Source organism: Astatotilapia calliptera, chromosome 15, assembly GCF_900246225.1.
Source record: "Astatotilapia calliptera chromosome 15, fAstCal1.2, whole genome shotgun sequence".
Lineage (NCBI taxonomy): Eukaryota > Metazoa > Chordata > Actinopteri > Cichliformes > Cichlidae > Astatotilapia > Astatotilapia calliptera.
In genome coordinates, this window is record NC_039316.1 from 31,554,351 (window position 1) to 31,581,303 (window position 26,953).

General features: G+C 40.6%; 1 protein-coding gene across 1 annotated transcript; it reads left to right on the forward strand.

Moving 5' to 3' along the window:
• The first annotated feature begins 5,742 nt into the window (after positions 1–5,742).
• On the forward strand, positions 5,743–26,769 carry meis2b (Meis homeobox 2b). Its single transcript, XM_026142974.1, has 13 exons — positions 5,743–6,097; positions 6,328–6,542; positions 6,893–7,034; positions 7,186–7,236; positions 7,468–7,518; positions 7,615–7,761; positions 9,879–9,993; positions 15,605–15,744; positions 18,084–18,160; positions 18,873–18,931; positions 19,039–19,128; positions 19,804–19,900; positions 26,479–26,769. Exons 1-12 carry the CDS (start codon positions 6,086–6,088, stop codon positions 19,860–19,862), a joined length of 1,158 nt encoding a protein of 385 aa, XP_025998759.1. The 5' UTR covers positions 5,743–6,085; the 3' UTR covers positions 19,863–19,900; positions 26,479–26,769.
• Positions 26,770–26,953: the final 184 nt, after the last annotated feature.

Below are 26,953 nucleotides of genomic sequence, written 5' to 3' on the forward strand. Positions count from 1 at the left end.
TTCAAACACATCTTTGAATGTTGTGCTTGTGTGCAGTAGAGAGCTGAGCTTAGATAACTTTGAAAGTGAAGGAGATGCCACTTTGGTCTCTGACAAACCATCTTTCACCACCAGCTGAAGTGTGTGCGCAAAACACTGCAGGCGCTGTGTCTTTGCCATAGCAGCACCTACTGTTTCCTGATCTTCCAAGGTTAAGTCATGCCAGAGCTCTGGGTCGTCAAGATGATCACCATCATCATGTTCCTCAGCTTGCTCAGTGGGGAAGCACACAGTGAATGCTTTTCGCATATTGGCAGCATTGTCACTAATAATATAGTCTAGTTTATCTTTAATGTTGTATTCGTCACATATAGCTTCAAATTTCTCACAGATTCTTTCACCAGTGTGTAATCCTTTGAAGCGGTCAAAGGCCGGCAGTTTGGATTTTAGCTGCATCCTCTCTGTCTCTTTCTGTATCCAGTGCACAGTGATACCAAGGAAACCCCTCATCCTTCGGTCTGACCAAATGTCCACAGTGACTGAAACATGATCAGTCTCGCTCAACTGAGTTTTTAACATTGAACGTTTCTCAGCAGCAAGGTTCTCCGTTTTTGATATAATTGTTCTGCGACATACCGGGCTGTATTTTCTGTCAACTACCGTCAGAAAGTGCCGAAAATTCTTGTTTTCCACAATAGAAAGGGGCAGGTTGCAACCAATAATCAAGTCACTTAATAATGCATTCGTGATAGCTTTCTGCTGTGGATGAGTCATGCTGTACTGTCCGGCACAAGTGTCCATAAACTGTGATATGGAAGGCTGTTGAGGTTCATTTGTGATCCTCTTTTTCATCTGGTATTCTTCAAATCTGATAGAGGTAAGCATATTAGACTCATGTCAGAAATTCCATTTCAGCCATTCATGAATTGCATTTTACTTTAAGTTGATCCTAATAATCCTAAATAACTATTAACACTTAAACTCTCATAGTTTTCAGACAATAAAAAATATAAATGAAAAATATATAAACAATATTTATTAAAACACTTTTCTCAAAACTCTGCATACAGTTCCAATAAGCAATGTTTAGCATCCCTGTTAAGAATAACTGACCTTTGCAAATAAACAACAGCTAATAACATAAGATCAAAGTATTTTATTTGATGTATTGACATAAATGACAGAAGAAAAAGGCCTTATATAGCAGGACTACTCAATTACACACTAAGGTGGGCCAGATTTTCTAACCAAAATTTTTTTTCCCTGGCTCAGACATGCAAAAGTTAAACACGACCATATGTTACCGGCACCAGACCTAGGGGAATCTGGACCGGCAGCAAGCAGCACACAGGCTAGAGAGCACTGCGTAGCCAAATATGAGCAAACTGTGGATTAATAGAGAGGACACCGAAGTTAGCGTCTTGCTCAGGACGGAGCTCATTTATTTCTGAGCTGCGCGTGCACAGAGCCTATTGCTAGAGTCTCTCTGGTAGTTCCACAGCAATGCAAGAGCAGTATCTACTGGCATAATGAAATATAACCATGGTCTGGCAACACATAACAATGTCAAAATAAGTCACAATAATAAACAAAAAATAAGGGTGTAATTGGTTTTCTTACAAAAATAAACATGTAGCTCTACGGGGTTAATGATGAGGAGGAGACGGAGAGAAACTGTCTTCCTTGAGTACAGCTACAGAACCCACTTTCTGAAACGGACCCTGCTCACCATTCACCGACAATTCTGAGCGAACAAGTTGCGTATTATTCTTGGATGCGCTTGTAGGACCGGATTTAAAATAGCATGACAAACATATCATACCTGTTAAAGCCAAACAGTATCATCAACGTAGCCCGGAGAACATTTGCTAATAAGATGAAGTTAGCTAAGTCGCTATCTCATCGTAGCAAAAAAAGGCAGCACTTACCGTTCTTTATGCAACTTCAAATGTCGGACAAAGTTGGAAGTTGTTCCATCTCCGTCTGTAATTCTCTTCTTGCATGTTTTGCATGTTGCATTTCGTTTTTTGTTGACTACTTCGTAGTTTATGTAGCCGAAAGAAATTACTCTTGGGAGCATTTTTGGCTCGAGCGTTTTTTTTTTGTTTTTTTTTTTAAATCTGGTTAATTTGATTGGCTGTGCTACAGCTCACGCTCACATACATACGGAGTGTGGTAAGAATGAATGAATGAATAAAGTGAATTAATGGTCCACACTTTTTATATAATATGTATGTTAAATTTTAGATTTGGGTAAAATATCAAGTCTTTTCAAGTAAACAGGTTCAAGTCCAATTCAAGTCCCAAGTCACTGGTGTAAAAGTCCAAGTCAAGTCACAAGTCTTACAACCTTTTTTCAAGTCAAGTCTAAAGTCATAAAATTAATGACTCGAGTCTGACTCGAGTCCAAGTCATGTGACTCGAGTCCACACCTCTGCACACACACACACACACACACACACACACACACACACACACACACACACACACACACAACCACACATACACACGCACGTGCAGGCAAACAGACGCACCAGCCCTCACAGACATTCGCACTCATGAAATAGCCACATACGAAAAAGATGAACATTTGTTCATAAACCTACAGTGTCTGTATGCAAACACATAGCTATGAATACTTGCATACTACCACCCACTCTTTCACTCTCACAAACACAGATATCCCCCACTACCCCTTCAACCAGGTCTCTGCTGGCCTCCTTTCCCAGCCAGTTATGACAATGCTAATGATTCTCACTGGAGCACTGGATGATGGCTGACAGAGCCAACCAGACCAGGACTAGCTGATGATGGAGGGGGAATTGGAGGTTGTAGTGTCTGTGTGTGTGTGTGTGTGTGTGTGTGTGTGTGTGTGTGTGTGTGTGTGTGTGTGTGTGTGTGTGTGTGTATAAAAAGTGGGGGTTAGAAGACGAGGTCAAGGATGGTGGTGCACACGCTCCTTCTCTGGTGATGTGTTGGGAAGGATGCACCTTTCCCCAGCTCAGTGCTAATTTATTACATTTAAGACAGGGCCTGACACCCTGAATCAGCCTCTATTCAGACCATATTGGCTGGCCAGGGTGGTGGGAGGGTGTGTGTAGCTGAAGGGAGGAAGGGGGAGGTAAACACAAAGGAGGAGAAAGCACGGAGCGGAGAAAACAGAGAGTGACTACATGGAAATTATATGCAATGAAGAGACGTAGCCTCAGGCATGGTGCATGTTTTGCCTGTTTTCTTATAGTTAGTGTATTTATAATTCAAATATATGCCTTTAATAATTTACAGACAGGACATATCAAAAGAAAATGTGTGAGATATTTCTGAGCAATGTGCTGAAAATATTTCACTTTTTAAGCAAACACTTAATCACACGAATGTGATTAAAGGTGATTGCTAACTGAAAATGTGGATACGTTTCATGGTTTAATAATTAATATACTGATTTAGAGTTTATTATACATATTTCTATACATTTTATCAAGTGTGAGAGCAAAATATTTCACTAAGTCTATATCTTATCTGTTTGCTTGTGTGTTCTTTCTCTACAATCAACAACCATCCTTTCAATCCACTTTAAAGTAGGGGCACAGTGAGGATCCTGAGTCAAATCTGGCATCATTTTTATAGTGTGGACTCATTTTTGGGGTTCTTTCGTAAAGGCAAATGGACTGGTTCTTATATAGTGCTTTTCTACACGGTGAATATATGATGTCATGTAATGATGTCAAGGCTGTAAGCTCATGCTTGAATTCTGATCACAGTCCTGGTGACAGAAAGAGTTAGCAATGAAATAAACCTTTGGGAGGTTTTAGAATAGAGCATACAAACAGTAGTTCCATGTAAAGGAAGGCATTCATGTCTGTCAACAGTGGCATGTATCCCTGATGGTGAGGTGTCTGTACAGAGGTCCATTGATCCTGAAAGACAGCACTCAGCACAGCCACAACCTGTTCTTTATTCTGCTTTTTATTTGTGCCTTACCATGTCTGCTGGCTCTATCATTTCTAACTCATCTCTGTCTGACCCAGCAACATTTAATAACTCAGTCAAAGCATCTAACAGCATCACTTAGGGGTGCAGGTAGAGCACGTCATCTACTATTCAGAAGTTTGATGGTTTGATCCCTGCCTGCTCTGGTCTGTATGCCAAATATAGTTAGCAAGATGCTAACCCCAACTATACTAAACCATGCTAACACCTCTGAAGCATCAATCAGAGTGTGAAAATTAGACAGAAACTACTTATGCATTAGCTAAAAAGTGGTTGTATGAATGAGTGAATGAGGCATGTTATATAAAGTGCTTTGTGTGGTCAGACTTTAAAAGAAACACTATTTACCGACTTGTGCAGGTACCACACAGGCAACCTTCAAACATATTGTGTCTGACACAGATGTCTGTAGGCAACTGCCAGTTTAAGGGACTATGTGGTATGGTAAATGGTAAATGGCCTGCATTTGTATAGCGCTTTTCTAGTCCTTAAGGACCCCAAAGCGCTTTACACTACATTCAGTCATTCACCCATTCACACACACATTCACACACTGGCGATAGCAAGCTACATTGTAGCCACAGCTGCCCTGGGGCGCACTGACAGAGGCGAGGCTGCAGGACACAGGCGCCACCGGGCCCTCTGACCACCACCATGTGATGGGAAACCAATGTGGACTAATCTCTGGAAAGTTGCTTGTATAGTAAAATCACACATATAATAAAGGCAATTAATATTTTAACGCAAGGCAGTAATGTGTTCAGCACTTGAACTGTTGTTCAGTAAGACTCTTATTCTGTCAACTCAACAGATTGACCTTTGACTTCTGACTTGCACACCAAAAAGGTAAAAAAGAGAATAGAAAATCAATATGAAATAGTATTGAAACTTACACACACACACACACACACACACACACACACACACACACGTGCGTGTGTACATATACTTGAAGTTATATTTCTTCTACCATACTATCTTTGCATAGTATGGTTCTTAAGTGTACTGCATTTATTTATTTATTTATTCTGCCTTGTCCACTTTGCTGCTACAACAATGTGAATTTCCCATCTCTGGGACTATCTTGCTCTCATCTCTCTCTTCTATTTTGACGGCTCTTCTGCCTCACTGATCGTTTCATCCGATGCAAAGCAAACCTTGAAGCTGGTGGCGTGTCACCGGCTCAGCTTCCTCTAACGGTTTAGGTGCTTGGTCTTCAAAATAAAAGCACGGAGACTAAACTTTGTGGCTATATATGCTGCAACTGATTTCGAAATTGAAAATTATCAAGTGCGGTCCATGTGTGTGGCCCTCAAATGATTTCCCATAGAACCGTCGTAGTGTACATAGAACCAGCTGTACACTTAGAACTACTTTCCTTGTTTGATATCGTGAGCAGCACTGAATTTATTTGACTCTGACACGTTTAATAAAAAACAAAAACAAAATACAGTTCCGTGTAAAAGGAAGTTCCATCTTAGGGATATTGTAAAAAAAATGCAGTAGCTGGAGGGTTGGGGTATGAACTACTGTCCAGTGGCAGTAGGTAACATTCTTTTCATTTCTTGTTTAATTTGAAGACTTAACTGATGTAGAAGATGAATAAGAAGAATAAGATGATCTCTCTTAGACTTGAGCAGTTTTGTCCAGAAACCTTTCTCCTGCTCCTAAGGCGATGAATGAATGAATGCATTTCGTGGCGTTTTATTTCGAAATCAGTGACCCTATAAAAACATTTAAAACCTCGCAGATTTCGCAGAAGGCTGGGGGCGGGTCCGTCAGCGCCGTGTTCTAAAGCGGAGTGGACCTGCGGACAGTGAGCGTGTTGGCGCGCAGAGGCGTGGGCATAGGGACGCAGTGAGACCAGAGATCGGCGCATTCCCGCGACAGGCACAGCAAAGCTGGGAACAGCATCACAGTCGCAGATCTGGCAAAGCGGTACCACGGGAACGTGTCAGTGTGCGCGAGGACGTGTGCCGTCTTACTCCCATTAACTCCGGACTCCATGCTACAAAAAAGGACACGGTTGCAGTTCCTTCGTGGATTCAAAAGTTTAAAACTTAACTAGTTATCCGCTCCAGGCTCCTGTGTACACGCGTGGTGACTGCGCACGGACATGGCGCAAAGGGTACGTCTAACGACCATTATTTCAATTGTTTGCACAATGACAGTCCACTTAATCACTAGTCACATTACATCCTTGAAAGAAACCTGAGGAACCTTTGAAAAACGTCATGAAGTTGCTATACTTATCAAAAAATATCAAATATGTTTTTTTTTATCATGAAATCATCAATGTCGACTTTGAAATTTTCCTCTTATGTTCGTGCACTGACGGAACTCTAACTTTCACTCCAGTATGATGAGCTGACTCATTACGGAGGCGCGATGGACGGAGTCCCCGGCTCCATGTACGGAGACCCGCACGCACCCCGGCCCCTACCGCAGCTCCACCACCTGAGTCACGGGGCTCCCCCACACCCGACACAGCACTACGGAGCCCACGCTCCGCACAACATCATGGGCAGCTCCGTCAGCGACGCACTCAAGAGAGACAAGGACCAAATCTACGGGTGCGGACACAGCAGCAAACATTATTATTATTATTATTAATGTGCAGATTTGTGTCATAGAAAAAGGCGTAAGTTATTATTGTTTGTGTGCGATCAGCCTCTGAACAGTTTCATCTAAATTTCGGAAATTAAATATATTCAGTCAATGTACGTGTTGCAGCTCGTGTTGAGCTCGTTTTTGGGTGTCTACAGGTAGTTGGCGGCGGACGGATGAAATCCTCTCTGTGTATTAATATATTTGATATTTCAGTGGCATTAAGGAGGAAGACATAAATATGCGTGACAGGGCCGAGCGCTGGTTTGATGCTTCATGTGTAGGCCTCTGCGGCCTGTGCTCCTGTGTGTTGCAGCCACCCTTTATTCCCTCTGCTGGCTCTGGTGTTCGAAAAGTGCGAGCTGGCGACCTGCACGCCCCGAGAGCCCGGTGTGGCGGGAGGAGACGTCTGCTCCTCAGATTCCTTCAACGAAGACATCGCTGTGTTCGCAAAGCAGGTAGAACACACAAGCGAGAAACCAAGTGTCACCATTGCGCTCAGCACACGGCACTCTGCGTGTCACCGTGATGGAGGGAACTCCTGAAAAGTGGAAATGGAATCAGGTCCACAGCATTTACTCACGCACTCGGTTTCCTTTTGCTCTGCAGATCCGCGCAGAGAAACCTCTGTTCTCGTCTAACCCAGAGCTGGATAACCTGGTGAGCTCACCTTTCATTCTCTGCTGTCCACGCGCAGTAGGGCGTTACAGAAGTGTCCGCCCGCGTCAAACGCATAGCTGATTATGAGTTATGAATTATTATTATTATTATTATTATTATTATTATTATTATTAGGCTATTATTATTATTATTGGATGGGTGCTAATATTTTGAGGTTCTAGAAAACAACCACAACGAAAGCATCAACAAAAAAATATTTGTGATTTTTAGATGATTCAAGCCATTCAAGTCCTGCGGTTTCATCTGCTGGAATTAGAAAAGGTAAAGATTCATTCTCACGTGGCTCAGTGAAAACAGGTTTTTAATCCAGTATTTCAGTCTCGTGGTGTTCGCTAAATGTGAGCTTGGCCTCGGCAGGTCCATGAGCTCTGTGATAACTTCTGCCACCGCTACATCAGCTGCCTGAAAGGAAAGATGCCCATCGATCTGGTCATAGAGGAGAGAGACGTCTGCAAGTCGGACTTTGACGACCTTTCAGGATCCTCCACTAATCTCGCAGATCATGTGAGTCACGGCGTGGAAACCTTTTTTTTTGGTCGTTATTCAATATATATATATATATACTCTCATTGCTCGTTATTGTTATGATCTCTTTAAATATATATATAGATCATAAAAATGATGAAAAACAGGAAATAAAAGAAGCCCGTAACAGGTGCTGTTAAGACAGCCTGTTCTATGGAAAGGCTTGAAAGAAAGGATGATCAGTGCCGGTGCTACGGCTGCAGCTTTGAACAGAAACGTTAGAGCGCAGGGCCTGTGTCAGGCTGTCCTGTGTGCCTCACACAGGACTTCCTATTTTTGTTCATTTACTAAGAAAGTCCAATTTTGAACTAATGTAGAGTTACATACAGCATGAGGATCTTAAAATGATGATGGCTGAAGTTTTGACACAAAAAAATTGGACTGGTAAAGAGTAGAATTAGAATGTAGAATTCCTGGGTTTACTAATGTTCCATTGTGGAGTTCATAGTTGCTGCAGATCAGATAAAAAAATTAATCTGAAATTGATGAATATTTATTTAAATAGATAAATAAAAGTATAATTTTTTCAAATGAGTAATTTCAGTAAATATACAGAAGCTCTCAAGAAATGACACTCATCACAATCAAGGAGGATAATGGTTAAACTGTGGTACAGCATGTCGTCCAACATCAGCTTTAGTGTGTCTTTTCTCTTTGGCTTTACTGGGTACATTTGTGTCAGAATCTCATTCTAATTTAATTAAATCTTATCCTTTTCAAATGTTCAAGAGTTTTGAGGAAAACTGTTAAACAGTGCTCATATTTAAACACTGAGTGAGGGAAGAGACACACTTTCCAGAGTTCTGAATGAGAATCAGTGCAGAGGAGCACTGAAACTGATGTGGAATCTCATTTGTCAGCAGTCTGTATGCTATATGCATTATTTTGTCTATTTAGTTATTGTTTGGTAAATTTGTTCATAAAAGATTTACATTAGGACATCCCGGAAATAGATATTTGATGTCGTGTATGGTTCTGTTGACGCTGCTTCAGTGATGTCAAACCTTCAGCATGAGCAACGACGCTGCTAAACTGAGAGAACATTTAAAGTCGAATGAAATGAAATGAGATGATCTGAATGAAAACAGGAAATTTCTACTCATTCAGTAGTTTGCAGTTTCATGAATGCATGCAGCTGTGTCATCTTAAAACGAACCCCAGTCCAAAAGTTACGTCTCTAAATATATATATTTAATGCAACTGTTTCCAATATTCAAGTGTGAGGAAGCACTTTGATTTTACCAATCCTTCTGAACGATATATGGACCTCAACTCAGTTTTACGTTCCAAGAACCTGAAGGACGTGTTTATTAGCTGCCACTGCACAACTGACAAGTGAATATGGTGTTGTAATATTCCATTACTTATTTAGAGCACGTGCTGGGTTGGAGAAGACAAAGCCTGTGTACTTTTTCATAAGTGCCTCATGTGCTCTGCAGTTGGTCAGTGTATAAATGATGGATGTAGCAGGACAGGACAGTGTGAGACACAGAGAGACTGTACAAGACTGTTTTTTCCTGTGTGAATGAACACAACACTATATACTAGGCTCTGTTCCTGTTACCAGATGTTCTTCATTAGCTTGATGAACATGAAAACACATGTCACCTCTTTTGAGTAGCTGTGTGTACCAAGGAGTTGTAATTATTGCATGGCTGGGTATGAAAAGAGGCTCCAGCATTGAGAGCCTTATTCATACTGTGCCATTGTCCCGGTGCTTCTTCTTGTCATCTGCTGAGCCCTTCATCTGATCACCATTTGCCAAACAGCTGACGCAGAGAGTGAAGAGGGTTTAGGCTAAAGTCTGAGTGGCAGGCCAGTGAGCCCAATAAATGCACGTTTCTCCCCAACTCTGGTCACAGAAACAGTCGGGACACGGCAGGATCCACATGCTGCAGGGTTACTAAACTGTTGCTGTTGTACTTTCTGCTCAAACCTTCCTCATGGACAAACTGGTATTGTCACATTACTTGTGTTTGTGCCTTCGCTTAACTGCATAATGGAACTCATACTGGACTTTACTGGACATTCCTTTTGTCTTTACCCTCGTCTTTCTTCCCTGCTTCATTTCCTTGTACCTGTCCACTACCTCTCAGAACCCAGCGTCCTGGAGAGACATGGATGATTCCCATTCCACTCCCTCTGTGGGTACTCCAGGACCATCCAGTGGGGGACACGTTTCCCAGAGCGGAGACAACACCAGCGAACTTGGTAAGAGCGCCTTCAGGCCTTCATAACAAAGGTTTGACTTTGTTGTGACCTCACCGGGCCCAGCTGATTGGTGATTCTGGGGGAGCATTTCAAGAAAGACAACACTCTTAGTTTATCTAATCACTTTAGCTTAATTGCATTGATTGATAAAACAGATGATTTAAGTTCATGGAAGCCTGCTCTAAGACAGTGCCCAAGCTATAAAACACATACAGCAAATACACATATGTGTATTTACTCCCGGTTTTCTATATAAAAGGATATAACTATTAAGTCATATGGCCACAAGCATCCTCACGCGCTCTGGCTGTGGACCTTTTGGCTACCAGTATTTAGGTATGCAGGCATATCACTTAGCAATTTGTCTTTTTAATGTCCAGTTTAACCAAGAAATCAAAGCCTGACTATTTTTATATCAGCAAAATGATGACTTAATAATTCTTCCCGAATTGATTTTTGTCAGAGTAAGTTTTCAAACATTATTCAGACTCATAAATTGTTCCTGTTTAGAATATAACTATTAAGGATTTGTGAGAATGGCAATAATGGTTTTGTTCTGGTTTGGTCTGCTTTCTCTGTTTAACAAACATACACAGAATATATTTTATTCATCCTTTACACTTTCTAAAGCATACATTTTCAAGAAATAATATTGCACATCGATACCTCTGTATTCTAGTAATCTTTTTCTTTAGTTCATTATGAATTGCTCTAGTAAGCACATATGCTGGTTGTCCCCTCACATCAGTTGTAGTTGATAAAGAAAACTGAGTTCACTGCTGTTATTGCCTGCTTCTGTCTCCCCGTGCTTGTGTCCAGCCCCGCTCTATCTTTTGTCACTCTGTGTCCTGCCTGTGGTTTCTGTTTGGAGGCTGTAACAGATTTATGACTTGCTATTTATGACTTTTAAGAGACTTTCTACCTTCTGCTCATCAGGTAGTAGTGAGCAGAGCATCGAAGAGAACAATTGGAAACTTAGATTCGATTATAAGAACATGGGAAAGTGAATAAGAGTCTTACTTTGATTATAAACACAGCAGTTTACAATCTTCACTTCTACATTTCAACTAAAATGCAGTAAGAGAGCAGTTTTGGTAAATCTTAATTGACACTTTAATGATCCAGAAGTTGGGTGCGGAGGTGAGCTGAGGAAGTCCATAGTCTAAATAGCCTTATGAATAGTTTCTTTCCTTTTGGCTGTTGTTTAAACAACAGCAGGGAAAACCCAAGGTCCATGCCCTTTGACCTGGTAGAGAATGGATAGTGGATGGGGGTGCAGAATGCCCCTTCATAGAGATGAAAGGACAGACTGTTTTCTGTATAAGGAAGAAAAGAAAAGATCCTTCTTCTCTAACCTGAAGAGCACACAACCTTAAAGGAACAAAATCATACTAAACTCAGTCAGAGCAGGCGGATGATCTTCACTGAGTTATAATATTGTAGTTATATGGGAATCGGTCCAGTCCAATAAAGAATGATTAATGTTGTGAGTATTTGGTATTTGGCAACACAAACCTTGCTTCTATTTTCTCACTGTAGAACTTAGTGTTGTGTATATTTTTAATCCCCCAGTTTCTGTCTTTGCCTATATCGCCTCCAAAACTCCTCATTATTAACATTTTCTTTGCAGTAGTTTTACATTTGAAACAAACAAGGGTGTGGTTTGTAATATACATCGAACATTAGTGGTTCTGTTTTCTTTTCTCGAGTCGGTGATCCTAACCAAATCACCAGACGCACTATTTAAGCTCGGTAGCAGCACTTGGCATCAGTGCAGAAGTTGTAGCTGTAGCAGAGGGGAAAAGGAGAGTGTGAATGAATGGATCAATATTTCTTAGCATTCAACCAAGATCACAGGTATTCCACATGCTTCATTAAGGGCTTTGAAGCAAAGTAAACATACAGTAAAGTCTGGAAAGGAGCAACTGGGGAAATATCAGCACCACTTAATCTTATTTATTCATTATTTATTATTCAACAGTTTCTGAATGTTGTTAGACAGCAAATTTCATATTATGTCATCATAAGCTTGTTCTGTACGGGAGTTTTTAACGATGGCTTTGCTGACGTTTTTGTCCAAGATGTCCATCAATCAGTCTCCGCTGTTCATTATTGATTATTGGTTCATATATACATCAGTATATAAATCAGTCACAGTTTGACTACAGAAGAAATGAGATCAAACATAATTTCAACAACAGTGACATTTGTTCAGAAGCACACGTGGTGAAAGAGACTCTACAAACTGGCAGAATTATTTAAAAACATTCCTAACAGGAAGTGATTATGGTATCGTCATCATTAGCCAAGCTTCTGTGGTCTGATGAAACCCACAGAAAAAAGAAATCCACTGTGACTGGGGAATACTGAAGTGGTTTGGTGGTACTGGTAGCCTCGTACATAACTGCCTGCTCCTCTGTAACCTCCCACTCTGTGGTCATTGCCTTGTAAGCTGTGTGATATGCAGAGAAGGCTGTGTTTGATAGCTCAACCGCTTGGGTTGACCACAGCTAAAAGGACCGTGCTCTCCCAGGAGTGTGGAGGGGGAGAAGGTGTCCATTCAAATAAAACAAAAGGCAGTGGGAGAAGCTAGAAAATCTCCTCACTCTTGCTGAGAAGTGGAATGTGAGGGACAGGATGTGTTGTACTTTTTGAGTTATGTTAGTGACACCTCCCTTCAGCATCTATCTTACAAGTTATTTATTTTAAAAAAGATCACATTTTTGTATTTTATTGCCTGTAAGTGTGCATGTTTTACTTCAGTTTGCACAGACTGCTTACAAAAATGTTATTCAAAATTTTTGTTGTAATTAGCTTGAGGTCACACGTGAAATTATGCTCTAACTGGTCAGGAGCCACGTGTTCACACAGATACAAACAGTGTGCACATTTGTTAACAACGGATTTTGAGCCTATAATAAAGTGTATGTCTGTCACTGGATTTTGCAGTTTGAAGTTTTCAATGCTGTGGAGAAGCCATTTTTACTTTTGCTAACCTGTTTAGGTAAAACAGCGGATGATGAGAGCATAATTTATAGTTATACTATAGTTACTGCAAGCACACACATCCTCTGTAAATCCTGCTTATCTTAAATTGTCTCTGTACCTCAATCATAGGTGAAAAATCATTCACCTATGATATCATCAATCACTCAAAAAGTGGATTCATATATATATATATATATATATATATATATATATATATATATATATATATATATATATGGAAAGAAAGAATAAATAGCTCTCACTGCCACATGGTGCTGCTACCATGAAAGCTTCCTGCCGTCAAACAGATGCTCCTCCGTATCAGAGTTTCTAACTGTCATGTGTTCACTTTCTGTGTTGGAAGTCTTCCCGGCTGCTCCATTCTATGCTCTGTCTCATGTGTAATAATGGGAGGAGTCTTGGGGTGTCAGTGATGATGAATCAGGGCCCTGCTGAGCTCATTAGGTAGCCCACGCTGGCTTTGCATCAGTGATGCTGCTGGGGGGGTGCGACAATCAGTTCTGCTAGCTGCTTCTCACTTACCAACATGTCCAGTGGGGAGATTAATATAAAACAATTTAAATATCTAGATGTTATTTTTGGGTTTGTTTTTTTTCTAAAAACATTTCACTGCTTTTTAAAAATGATTATTTTCCTTTAAACATATAATAAATATCACATTTACTGTGGGTCACGCCATTTACGTACCAGACCAGATGAGCAGCCAAAGGGCTGTCTGACTGTTTGGTTTTCAGAGCGGTCAGTAGAACCAGATCTATCTATCGAGTAAGCTGAGGAGGTATAAAAAAAAAAAGGAAGACTTGTGTTGATATCTCAGGATGCTATTTTTTGTGTGTGTTTTTCTTCACCCCGGGGCAATACTCCAGTCATCCCTGCGGTATCTTCCCCCCTCCTTGTACCCCCTCGTGTGTCACGCGTGCAGACACTGGAAGGCAGACTTAACTAGGGAGGGGGAGTAGAGATGAAAAAGGGTGGGAGCAGAGGGGCATGGGAGACTTGCACGGGCATATGACTTTGAGACTGCACTGTCACACACTGGTTAGATTGGCTGAGTTGCCGGAGAACAGTCAGAAGCGATTAGTGTAGCAGAGGATATGCCCTGCGGCTTTTCCCTCTCTGGAGCAGAAGAAAGGAGAGGAGAGGAGCAGACCAGTGATGAGGATGAGGGGTGGAGAGGGAACAGTGTGCCTCCCTTTGATACAATTAAGCTGAGCAAGACCTTTTCTCTCTGTCTTTCTTACACAGCTATCATTTTAGTGGAGATTTGAATATTCTTTGGGTTCAGTTTCTCTGGCCGCTATATGTCAGTGTCGGTGTGTATGTAGTTAATTAGAATGATTAGGTCAGTCTGAATCGAATGTGCTCGTGTTACATTTTTTCCTAAAGAGTTGAAGTAAGAATACAATTTTATGCTGGTTAATTATCATCATGTTGAAGTTAGCAGTGACAGCAGCTGGACAAACAAACAGGAAGACAGCAGCAGGGGGACGGAAGCAACAGGAACGCTATCCTGTCTCTGACTTACAGCTGGTGGACACCATCCGTAAAACTCCCACAGCCCCTGGAGCCTGACCCTGGAACAGGGCTTTTTAGTGTCAATATTCATTAGCTGAAATATTTATGCATGAATATGGCTCATATAGGCACATTTGATTGATGCATCTCTAAAAACAAAAAGACATACTAGGGCATTTCTTAAGAAAAGTAGGGTTCCTGTCTCGCCTCAGGGGAGGAGTCTCTCAGATGCATTATTCACATACCCTCCAGGCAGGCTTTCAAGGCTTCTCTGCCCCGAGGGCAAGAAAAATAACCACCACTGTTAAAAGTAAATCATCTCGCATGATGCACAATTAATGTCAGAGAAGGAGAGAGACCAGAGTGCCCCTTGTGTTGCAAGTTGGAGTGAGTTAGCTTGTGGGAGCGGAAATCTCAGCTTAAAGGAAGCCTCCTGCTTTGACCCGCGCCAGCTTCCTGCTGAAATCAAACAGAGATGCTGCTAATAGCAGGATCCAGAGCAGGAATGATGCTGTGATGCAGACAGCCTGACACTTGTATTGTTGATGAAGGAAGGGGGAGGGGGAGTGTGTGTGTTGGATGGTCATACTGAACTGCAAGGTGAAGGATTCACGCTCTAACAACCCATCCACCCACACCCCCTCGTTCTGCCTTAGTCGCCCATACGGACACATCGCTGTGACTTTAAACACACTGGGTTCATACTTCATTTACAAGCTTGGCTTTCTGTTTTTGTTTGTCCCCACTTTTACTTCAGTCCTGCTTCAAACAGAGGTCACATACACATACGAGTACATAGAACACAGTCTGACTGCATTTTGAACATTCATTATCTCATGTCAGCCGCACAGCTCCTGCAGTCATTACCTCATGTCAAAGCCGTGGCTCACATTGAATTAATAACTCTTGGTTTTACTGAGCTCCTATGCTACAAACTCCTCTTCATTATCCAGTGGCCGGGAAGTAAAGCAGAGGTGAGACAAAGAAATTTGTACTGCCGTGCCATAAAGGAGAACGTGGCTCTATAGAGAGATCGGGCCACGTTAAAGCTTCCTGATAATATGACTCCTTTTGTTTCTGATTGCAGGTGACGGCCTTGACAACAGCTTGGCATCACCAGGCACGGGAGATGAGGATGACCAAGACAAGAAGAGACAGAAGAAACGAGGCATCTTCCCCAAAGTGGCGACAAACATAATGAGAGCGTGGCTATTCCAGCACCTTACAGTAAGCGAACAGAGCCTCATTCAGACAAGCCACATCTAGCTGTGGCTTTTTATACAACTGCAACATTTTCTCCTCTTTGTAATAGAAACCCTACAATGTGCACGAGGACAGAATGTAATGTCGTCCAGCTAAGGCCGCGCCATCAGGCAAAAGTTGTTTGAAATGAGTCCTCACTGTTTTTCTGTGTTTTCCGAATGCATCTTGAAACCATGTTCGTCTTTGTTCCATTGCAAGAGAACGGAGCAAAGAGGAACTTGTGACTAAAGGTCCCTTTTTTGAAATAGCAGTCCAGGCATTTTCTTCAGAAATCAACATCAGAAGCCTTTCATTCAAAAGAAGCTCATCTCTGTAAAGATGTTGAGCACATCCAACAAGGACAGCATCACGTTTTATCCAATGATCACAGCCTCCTCACCTTTTCTACCTCTTATACTCTTAGATGTGCTGTAACCCCTCACTTGTTTAGTTTGTAAAAGGCCCACACAGGTCCTGGACTTGGAGTAATCCCTTCCTTTCCAAAGCCCACCTTTAGATTCTGTAGATAAAGACAAGGATAGTTGAATTATCCCCTCTGTGTTCCCATCTCCTTTCAGGCCTAATTTGTTAAGCACAAGTATTTGCCATGGCAGGATGTGTCTATGAAAAGTGTGCAAGGGGACTTTGGCCCCTCAAAGGCCTTTTGCAACACCCAAGCGCTCAAGCATTCATCACTTGTTGAGGGTGTGAAAGGAGCGGGATTATGTTTTGTCAGACATTACAGTGTGAGGCCTTTGGTTAGATGTCTGTGGGGGCAGTGGGGATGTTTCTATCCATCAGTAGCTGTCCCCTCCTGCTTTTGTTATCTCTTCTTAAAGCTCTTAAAGGTTTTGCGAGAGTGCTGTATAAAAAGCAGCAGTGCAAGGATTTAATTCAGTAGATTATCCGTTACCTGCTTATTAGCAGAACGATATCTATTGGTTTCCATGCAAACCTTTATCTCTCTACATTCAAAGATTGGTGTCAGAGTTTGTAGAGCAAACTTTCATAAGTGTTCATAAGTGTCAGCTGAAAAGATGTTCTCTCACCTTGAATTTAAGCACTTGTTTGCATGTAACACCCATGAATGGGGTTACATGGAGGTAGAGCAGGAAGGTTGGTGGTTCAATCCTCCCCAAATATCCTTGGGGAGGTTTCTAACCCCAAGTTGCTCCATCGGAGTGTAAATGTGTGAATGGCTTTGAGTACTGAGTAGAAAGGTGCTGTATAAAAAACATTCTGTTTGCTGTTTACTAATCATTTACAGCATCTTTCTTGGAGTGAATTTCAAACACGAAAAAGTCATTCTCAGTGTGGCCATTTGTACTGGAAAAAGCTGAGAAAATGAGTTAAGTTATCTAACATTGAATCCAAAACAACATTATCTAAAGTACATTATGTTACTTCTTTCAGAGTATTTTAAATGCTACTCTTCTGCCAGCTGAGAGCTAGGAGGGGGCAAAAAGCATCCTCAGTACATAGACTGTGTGTGTTTTATTACAAGTGTGTGACTATCCACCATCACACACTTGATTTCACAAAGCTAACTGTGCATTTTCCCCTCTGGTTATTTAAATTGGTGTCTCTTCTTTCCTCTCTGTGCATCTCTCGTGATATTTGGAGGCCTACTGTACAAATGCTTGCGTGTGTGTATTTGTAATATATATGGTTGTGTTTAAGCTTGTAAGTATATGAGTGTGTCTTTGTGGACGTCTGAATGTAAATGTAATAATATACAGTGCTGTGAAAAAGTGTTTGCCCCCTTCCTGATTTCCTGTTAATATTTTGTGTATGTTTGTGTTTGATGACCTAAAATATTTAAGTGTGACAAACATACAAAAAAAAAAAAAAAAGGAAACCAGTATGTGTGTGTGCTTGCACTGACTTTCCCTGAAAAGTAGTTTAAAGCTCATCCTTCAACGATGACTGCGGGAGATGGCCTGACAACAGCAGAATGGAGACTGGCCCACGACCCTGCTTTGAGTAGACAGGTCACCTCTGTCTGCCATCTGCCACCCTTCTCCCAGAGTCTCACACACACTCAAACACAGAGTTTGCAAAGGGACTGGGGCCAGAGGAAAAGAGGTTGAATCAAGACAGGGAGGGTTGGGGAGTGGCCTGGCCTTACTGGGTCCCAAATAAAAGCTACCATTGTATACCATCCAATAATTTTATATACCACCCGGTTAATGCTAAATGCTGTGGCACAAAGCCACATGCTTTAGTGTAAAATGTTTGGGAGCCAAAACAGGACCAGGTTGTGTGTTTGCAGAGTTAATTTGTGCATCACTTATCTATTAGTCTATCTTCCTTTTTGCTAATAGCACCCATACCCATCAGAGGAACAGAAAAAGCAGCTAGCACAGGACACAGGTCTCACCATTCTTCAAGTGAACAACTGGTAAGTTGGTGTAAAACCAGATAAGTAAGCATCTTCATATGTTCAACATTTTTGCTTTGTGCAGTGCAGAATATACATAAAACCTGACTTTTGCTGCTGAAAATGCCCAAATTACCTATATTTAACACATAAGTAATGCTTATGAGTTAAATACAGGTAATTTTAATACTTATAATAAGTATTATCATTACTGAATGAACAGGTGACACAGGGTGGTGCAGTGGTTAGCGCTGTCATGTCACAGCTACAGGTCTGAACCCAAATCAATACATGTGTAGGTTGTGTTACTTTCTCAAAGTGACCCAAATTATTTTAATAAGGAAAAAACAGGCTTTTGGTCAGGTCCCTGGAGACGCACGGAAAGGTTCCAAATTACAGTGAAAGTGTTCATAAATACTGACTTTAGGTGACAAAACACTTCGTCTTCTTCATTTTTGATAATTACAAGAGGGATGGCATTTTAGAGGATGTGTTTTTACAGAGAATGCACTTAATTTCTGTGCAAAGTTATCAGAAATCTCTGTGTACTAACACCACTGGGAAAGAAACTAACTGTAATTTATTTTCTAAAAAAAAGTCGAAAAAAGTATTCTTTCACATCAGGGTTTTTTTTTCTTTTTTTGGATCATGTATCTGTTCTCAAGGGTCAAGAATATTGAACTTAATAAAAAATATTTAAGCATTTTCATTGTTACTGATCTTTGTTTTCCAGGTTTATCAATGCAAGGAGGAGAATAGTCCAGCCTATGATTGACCAGTCGAACAGAGCAGGTTCAGTGTTCACTATACTGCTAATAGTTCCTTTCCTTCAGTATGAATTGGGGTCGAAATTTAACCTCAAGTTAACCAATAGTCTTATTTCTCATCTTCTCTCACAGTAAGTCAGGGTACAGCTTACAGTCCAGATGGCCAGCCAATGGGAGGCTTTGTTCTTGATGGGCAGCAGCACATGAATCTTCGACCTGGTGGTGAGTAATCGCTCAAACATTTATTTAAAAAAAATAATCATGACGGACAAAATCAGTGTAACAGGTTTCATCTTGTCCTCGTGAGTTTCTATGGTCTAGTAAAGTAAACCTTGTTATTTGTCCTTATCTTAATGAAAATGAGGGCATGGTTAAATGCAGCCCCAGTGGACAGAAAATAAGAGTATGTGGGTCAGGCCAGTGCATAGGTCAAGAAAGTCCATCTGCATGCGTATAAGTGTATTTTTATACATTTACAGAGAGACATATAAGTAATACTGAACATAATACAAAAAGAAGGACAGGATAAAGATATAAAGTGACACAAAGCAGGTTTTATATGTTAGGAAGTGGCAACAACCATAGAGGAACATGTCTATATTATCTATGTCTATAGTCTTCATTGAAAATGCAAAAAAGAACCAAAAGTCAAAGAAGTGGCATATATAATAAATGCAACATTTGATTCAGAGCACATCACTTTATGAGTGAAACCTATCATTAAACAAGTAAATATAAAAGTAGTTATGTTGTGTATTTTTACTCAAGAAAGGTTGATGCTGAACTTAAAAGTCCTTTATGAATATTTTGAAAAATTCAATTGGTTTCTGTGATACTGTGCAGGACTGTTCTGTCTTGTGTTGGTGGTTCTTAACAGTGTATTTACTTTACTTGCAGGGCCGATGGGTAGCATGGGTATGAATATGGGGATGGATGGGCAGTGGCACTACATGTAAATTCACTCCACTGAGGCAAGCCTGAACAACAGGGTGAAGTAAGAAGTAAAGTTTTTGTCACTTTTCATTTTGTTTCATCCCAGAAAAGCAATTTTGAACTCTTGAACTCACTTCTCCTTATCTCTTATTACTTGGTCTTCCACTCTGCTCTTTCAGTTTGTTTACAGTCTAACATAGACACAGCAAGGTCTTTTAATTGTCATGGTAATGCCAGCGTTAGGTATCTCAGCACAAACTTGTGGAATTAGAGATTTTCAGTTATTCTTTTACAAATAGATATGAAACTGAAATAAGAAAGAATGTCAGTATCTTCTTAATGGTTTCACAAATGACATCTTTTTGGCTCAAGTTCATGCATTGCACAAGGCTTTAGGATTGGTGCCTTGTCAGACTCCTTTCTTCTTTTTTTTTAAACAATTATTTACATATAAACTATATTATTTTTGTAGATGATTATTTCAGTCAGTTCAGATTTTAAACATCCGTGGGGTCAGTCAGACCATCTTTCAGAATAAAAAGCTTTTTTCTCTCTCAGTAAACATCAGTAAACAAGTCATTGTGGGGGAAACAGATTCACACTCCATTTTAAATCTAACTTCAACCACTTTCTCTCTCCTTCTCCACCCCCAACCCGCCAGTTTTGTCCTCATTCTCTTCTCCCGCTGCAATTTGATTAAGAATCGGGTAATGCTCCCCCCTCTGTCTCCCCTTCCACCCTCTATCAGCTTCTCACCTCTGCTGACAGTTCTCAAATCAAGACATATCGCCTGCCGGAGGCACCAACCACAGAGAATTTTATTTAACACCCACTCTCCTCTGCTCAATGAGCCATGCTGTAATGACACTTACCTTGATTAATAGAGCTTTTTATATGTAAATAGGAGCTGCATTTGCTCATTTTTTTTAGCAGGGTGATTTTTTTTTTGCCAGTGCAGCCCTCTCTTCCCTGTCTAATAATTCCAGGGCTCTGTTAATGAAGTTCACAAGGCTTATTTTAAAACATACATCTACATAGAAACATTGAGCGCTCTGAATCAGTGCTATCTGTATATTTTTGTAAGGTATTTAATGTAACTATTTCTCTGTGAATAATCACTGACTGTCTAGTTTCTCCTGATCTCTGGTGAGTGCATATGCTGATAGTGGCAATAAATCTCTTCCAGACTGCATCAAGAAAGAGAGCTATGTTTGGAGTAATATGAGGGTTTTTCCACACACAATAAAGCCTGAACCATAACATTTAGCCATTACAGAACAGATGACTGAATCTACACAATTTTATACTCCTCTGTTGTGCACTCTTTTTTGATTGGTCCACCATATGCTATGTTATGTACTGCACATGTCAGTTTTAAACTAATAGCAATTTTTGTTGGATTAAAACAGAAACACTCTTTGAGGTAATGTTTGAATTTACAGAATCAGTTTAGTTTAAAGCTACTCAGGCAATAGTTTAGTCAGTTAGATGTATTGTGTCACAGCAGACAAAATATTAAAACCCAAAACAAAATAGCTTCAGTTCATTAAAATATTGCAATGCAAAAATGAAAAAATAAGCGACTAATTTTAGTAGAAAAAAAAAATCAATTCAGTTTATGTATATAGCACAAATCACGTTGTGCTATAAGGACCTTGAGGCAACAAAGTGAAATAATGCAAGAGTCCAATCAGCTAAATAATTATAATACAAAATATAATCAAAAATAAACACAAGTATTGTGGTAGGCTTAAATGGAATAGACTCCAACCGTACCAACAAACACGCACACACACATTCTGATGACTGTATCAGGTATAACTTCAGTATCTTGCTAAATGACACTTTGACATGTGGATTGCTGTTCCACATGTTCCCCTCAACCTCCTGAGCCACAACTGTCCATTTAATCACAAACTTCATCATAGCCACCAGGGGAATCCAAGCAGTGCATATATTCAGATTGAATTCAAAATGATTTCAAACGACAAAAACAAAATAGAGTTCCTTCAGAAATATGGATTCATTCTCACAGCTAGCAGTTCATCAGTGTTACATGAAACATATTAGTCCGCTCTAATGTGTGACATTTCCCTGCACATTTACTCTTTAGTACGAAAGAGGATTAGGGCCACTGGAAAAAAAAAAGTGGGCACGTCTTTTTTTTTTCTTCTTCTTTTCCAGGATTCTAAGAAAAAAGTCGGGATTCTGACTTTTTTCTTAGAATCCTGACTTTTTTCTCAGATATCTGATTTTTTCATCAGAATTCTGAGATTAAAGTCAGAATTCTGACTTTTTTCTCAGAACTCTGGAAAAGAAGAAAAAAAAGACATGCCCACTTTTTTTCAGTGGCCCTAATCCTGTTTCGTACCTTAGATTATCATCTTGTCTGAGAGAAAAATACCGAAGACAGGTGGGTGTTCTTTCTCACAGTATTTCCTCTGGGTCTTCTAGGACCTATATAGTTCATATTTTGTCTCATACATCTGTGAAACAGAATTTGATTTCTTCCTGATTTCTAATTTGTTTGCATAGTTGCCGCACCTGAATGTTTCAGATCATTGTTCCGCTGCATAATCCGAGTGTGCTTGAGCTTTAGGGCACAAACTGATCTTTGATGAATTCTGCTCTCTACCAGAAAATCATTGGCCAAGTCATCCAAATCCTGAAGCAGCAAAGTAATCCCAGACCATTACACTACCACATTTGACTGTTGCTATGATTTTTTTTTATGAGAGGTGTATGCTAGTTTTATGTCAGATGTAATTGGATGCAAATCTTCCAAAAAGTTCTCAATGTGAAAATGTGAGACAAGCCTTTGTGTTCTGTTTGGTCAACAGTGGTTTTTACCTTGGAACTCGCAACAGATGCCATTTTAGCCCAGTCACTTTCTTATTGTTTAATCATGAAAAGTGGGACCTGCAGGTCTTTGGATGTTGTTATAGGTGCTTTTGTGAGTTCTTGGAGACTTGTCAGTCTGTCTTGGAGTAATTTTGATAAGCCGACCACCCCTGAAAGGTCCACCACTGTTCCAAGATTTTCTATTTATGGATAATAGCTCTCACCATGGTTTGCTAGAATCCCAGAGCTGTAGAAATTATTTTGTAACACTTTTTAGACTGATAGATGTCGGTGATTTTGTGTGTCATCAGTTTCTTTAGATCATAAAAGATTTTTGAGATCTTTTATCCTGCTTCACTTTGTCAGACAGGTTCTATTTAAATGATTTATTGATCCAACGGGTCTGTCAGTACTCAACCCTGGTGCAGCTAGTGAAACTTGAGCTTTCCAGAAATTGCTGGTTAATCTTTGTGACAAGGGGGTTTTAATTGTTTTTTCCCCTTAATAAATGAAATAATTCTTTTAAACTGTATTTTGCATTTACTTAAGTATCTATCTGTAACATTAAAATTTGTTTGATGATCTGAAACATGTATGACAAATATGCAAAACAACAACATTTTTTTCACATTACTTTATTTTATGAATTCACTCCTCTAGCTGACAAAGCCCATCCTCAGTAGCTCCTTGAGGATTGAAGGCCTTACTTCAATCTTACTAAAAAGCAAAATCCTAAAACAAAACACAAGTAGACTTGTAAAACCTGACTTGGAAAAGAAAAGTAGCTGCTATCCCTCAGGACAATTGAGAGCAAGATAAACTAAGTTTGTCAGGTCATTAAGTGTTGTGGAAATGGAAGCTGCTGTGTTACAAAACATAAAAGAAAAAAGACCTGCACTGCCTTTGCCACCAAACCCTTCGACCGCACAGAGGCTGTAAATGACTTTCATAATAAAAGCTGAAAAGCATCAGTAGCAGTTTTTTTTTTCTGGCACTTGTAAAATATGACAGTTTCTTTGATATATATTATTCACTATCGTGTGGCTATCTCACTACTACTATTGTGACTACTACTGTGTGAACAGGATGCCTATGAGTGGTTTGGCCTTTCAAAATAAAATTCTCTTGAATGCTAAAAGACAGGACAGAACAAAAGCCACGCTGTGGAAGAGAGCCAGAAATAAGTAATGATTCAAGACAGAGAGGTGTATAAACACATACTGAGAAAGGTGACTGAAGAAGAAATACTCAATTCATCATGGAAATCCACCTGCAGCCTACACCTATTGGAGAAAAATGATCTGAATTTCCGGAGCAGGACCACACCTCCAAACACGGCCCTTCCAGTTCTTATATTATATATGACCCCCAAGTTCTACAAGCTGTTTGTTCCCGTTTTCGTGAGAACACGTTTCGTTCTTGCTCTTTCGAGAAGATCTTTAATACAACTTATCTCACAAGAGTAACGTAATTTTACTCACCCTTCCATTTGCTTACAATCGCCCTCTTGTCCGTCACCACATCAGATGAAGAACTACACAGCTCTGCTTCATCGATTTCCCTCCAGGCAATCCAAGAAACCCAAACACTCTGAACGTCAACGCGGTGCTTCAGAGTAACCGAACGCCGCTGACACCTGCCGTCCCAGGAAACTTTCTAGCAGTTTTCTTGCCAGCCAACAATCCGGTCTGCTACATTGATCCATCCAGTCATTTTCTCTCCGCTAGATCCAGTTATGAAGTAACTCCGGCTGCTCGCCACCTCTGTGAAATTCAGCAAAGTCACCCACCAGCAAGTGTTGAGTTAACCCTTCCAAAACTGCTTACTGTCACCTTCGTTTCAGAAATTGGCACAGTAGTTATCGCTGCCTTATCCAAAGTAAATTAACCAACCAGGCATCCCCTTTCCATCTTCTACTCCAAGACAAGCTCACGAGCCGTCAAGCCATTACCACAAGTCTCAAAATCCCGGCATGTGTCACTGTCAGAGCTTCTGTAGAGTCTAGCTACCCGATCGAGAGTTCCCCTCATTCATCTATCAAGGTCTTTCATTGTCTGAAATTTTCTTTGATCTCCTCTCCCACCATTTCTTCCCGATTTTTCTGAGCCCATCCGCTCCACTCTATGGAATCCTCGACAACCTTATTGAGGCCACGGGCTGCTTATCTGCGCTATGCCTACCAGTGATATTACTGCAGAGGTCTTTGGCCTTCATACCGCACAGTATGAATAGTTATTATTACTGTTATTAGTAATTATTATCACAGTTATTACTGCTTCTCATGCGAGATGCCTTCATTGGGGATCTGCCAGGCCCAGGAGCCACCACCAGTCCCCTCCGAGGCCTTCCCCAAACGGCAGCTCAATTCATGTTTAAGCCATTCACCTTTATCTACTAAAAAAAATGCTGTCGAAAATGAGGATGTGGGCCTAGCAGGGAATTGTAGCATAACTAAGGGAGGATTCAGGGTCACCTGATCCAGCCCTAATTATATTTTTTAGCAAAAAGGAGTGTTTTAAGCCTAATCTTAAAAGTTGTGGTATCTGTGTCACATCTGCTGAGGTCTACGCAAACAAACTAAAGTGAGGGAAGAATGAGATAGAACTAACAAAACCTAAACTGGGAGAAGCTAAACACAAAAGCACGAGATGCATAGAAAAACAATACAAGAACCTGAAAAATAAAACCTGGGTCTTGGGGAAACATGAGGGAAGACAAGCAGATGGACCAACAACAGACAGAGGAGAACAGAGGACTAAATACACACTGATAATGAGGGGATGGGAAACAGGAGGGAAACACAGCTGTGGCTTATCAGAAGCAATGGGACAGGGAGGAAGCAAAACTGAACACACTAAACACAAGACGAGGGACTATCATAATAAAACAGGAAACATGCTGAGACACAGACGCGACACTGGAACTGGGGAACAGAACATAATTAACTTGACATGATACATGGACCACAGAGGAGTAGTGAAACCTAAGAAGTAGAAACCACAAAATATAAAAAGAGAATAACTAAAGAAGAAAGAAATACAAATTACTAAACCATGAAAAACACAAAATCGAAGAATATTCAAAAACCAGAATCCAAACCGGAAGCTGGTTCCATAGAAGAGGGGCCTGAAAACTGAAGGCTCTGCCTCCCATTCTACTTTTAAATACTCTAGGAACCACAAATAAGCCTGCAGTCTGAGTGCTCTAATTGGGTGATATGGTACAGCAACGTCAATAGAATAAGATGAGCCCTGATCTTTTAAGACGTTGTATGTGAGGAGCAGGATTTTAATGCAATTCTGGGAGCCAATGAAGGGAAGCCAATACTGGAGAAATCTGCTCTCTCTTTCTAGTCCCTGTCAGGACTCTTGCTGCAGTATTTTGGATTAACTGAAGGCTTTCAGTGAGTTTTTAGGACTTCCTGACAATAATGAATTACAGTAGTCCAGCCTAGAAGTACTAAATGCATCAACTAGTTTTTCAGCGTCACTCTGAGACAGGATATTTCTAATTTCTAATTGGTACTGAAAGTAACCGTACATACCGTTACATCTGTGAGATGATTATGAGTAACTTTTCCTCTAATGGTTAAAATCTGCTGTGATGAAGCCTACTTGCCAATGCTGTGTAGTCTATCATTGTAAATGTAAATGTTATTAGGATATGATCAGATAAGAGACAGTTTCTATGGCATGTCTTAGAGCAAGATCTACATTAAAGTGTTTTTTCAGAGACAGGACATGTTGTGGGTCAGTGGGTCAGAGCAGCTGTGGACTCATCTCCTTTCTTTGTGTCCAGGCCTTCATGGTTGGCTCAGGGATCTCCTTCTGGCTGCACAGATCTGTTGACAAGTCACACTTCTGACCGTACATCTACCTGACAGTACCACTCCCACGTCCTGCGTGCGCCTGTGGAGGATCACCACGGAAACGTGTCATCAACTCAGCCCACAGATTTTTGATGTGAGCTGAGGAGCTTTGCGTCTGCACAGGAAATTAGAAGAGCAATGACTATAGAGAGGAAGAACCAAACATATCCTCTGTTTCATTTTAAATTATTTATTTATTTTTCTACAAAGACAGACTTCTTTGTTTTTCCTGTCCACCCTCCCCAACACACACACCCCTACCTTTTGACCACCTCTTAAAAAAAACTGTACAACGAAAACCACACACACACACACACACACACACACACACACACACACACACACACACACACACACACACACACACACACACACCTTGATGAGAAAAAACCCATATGTTTCTAA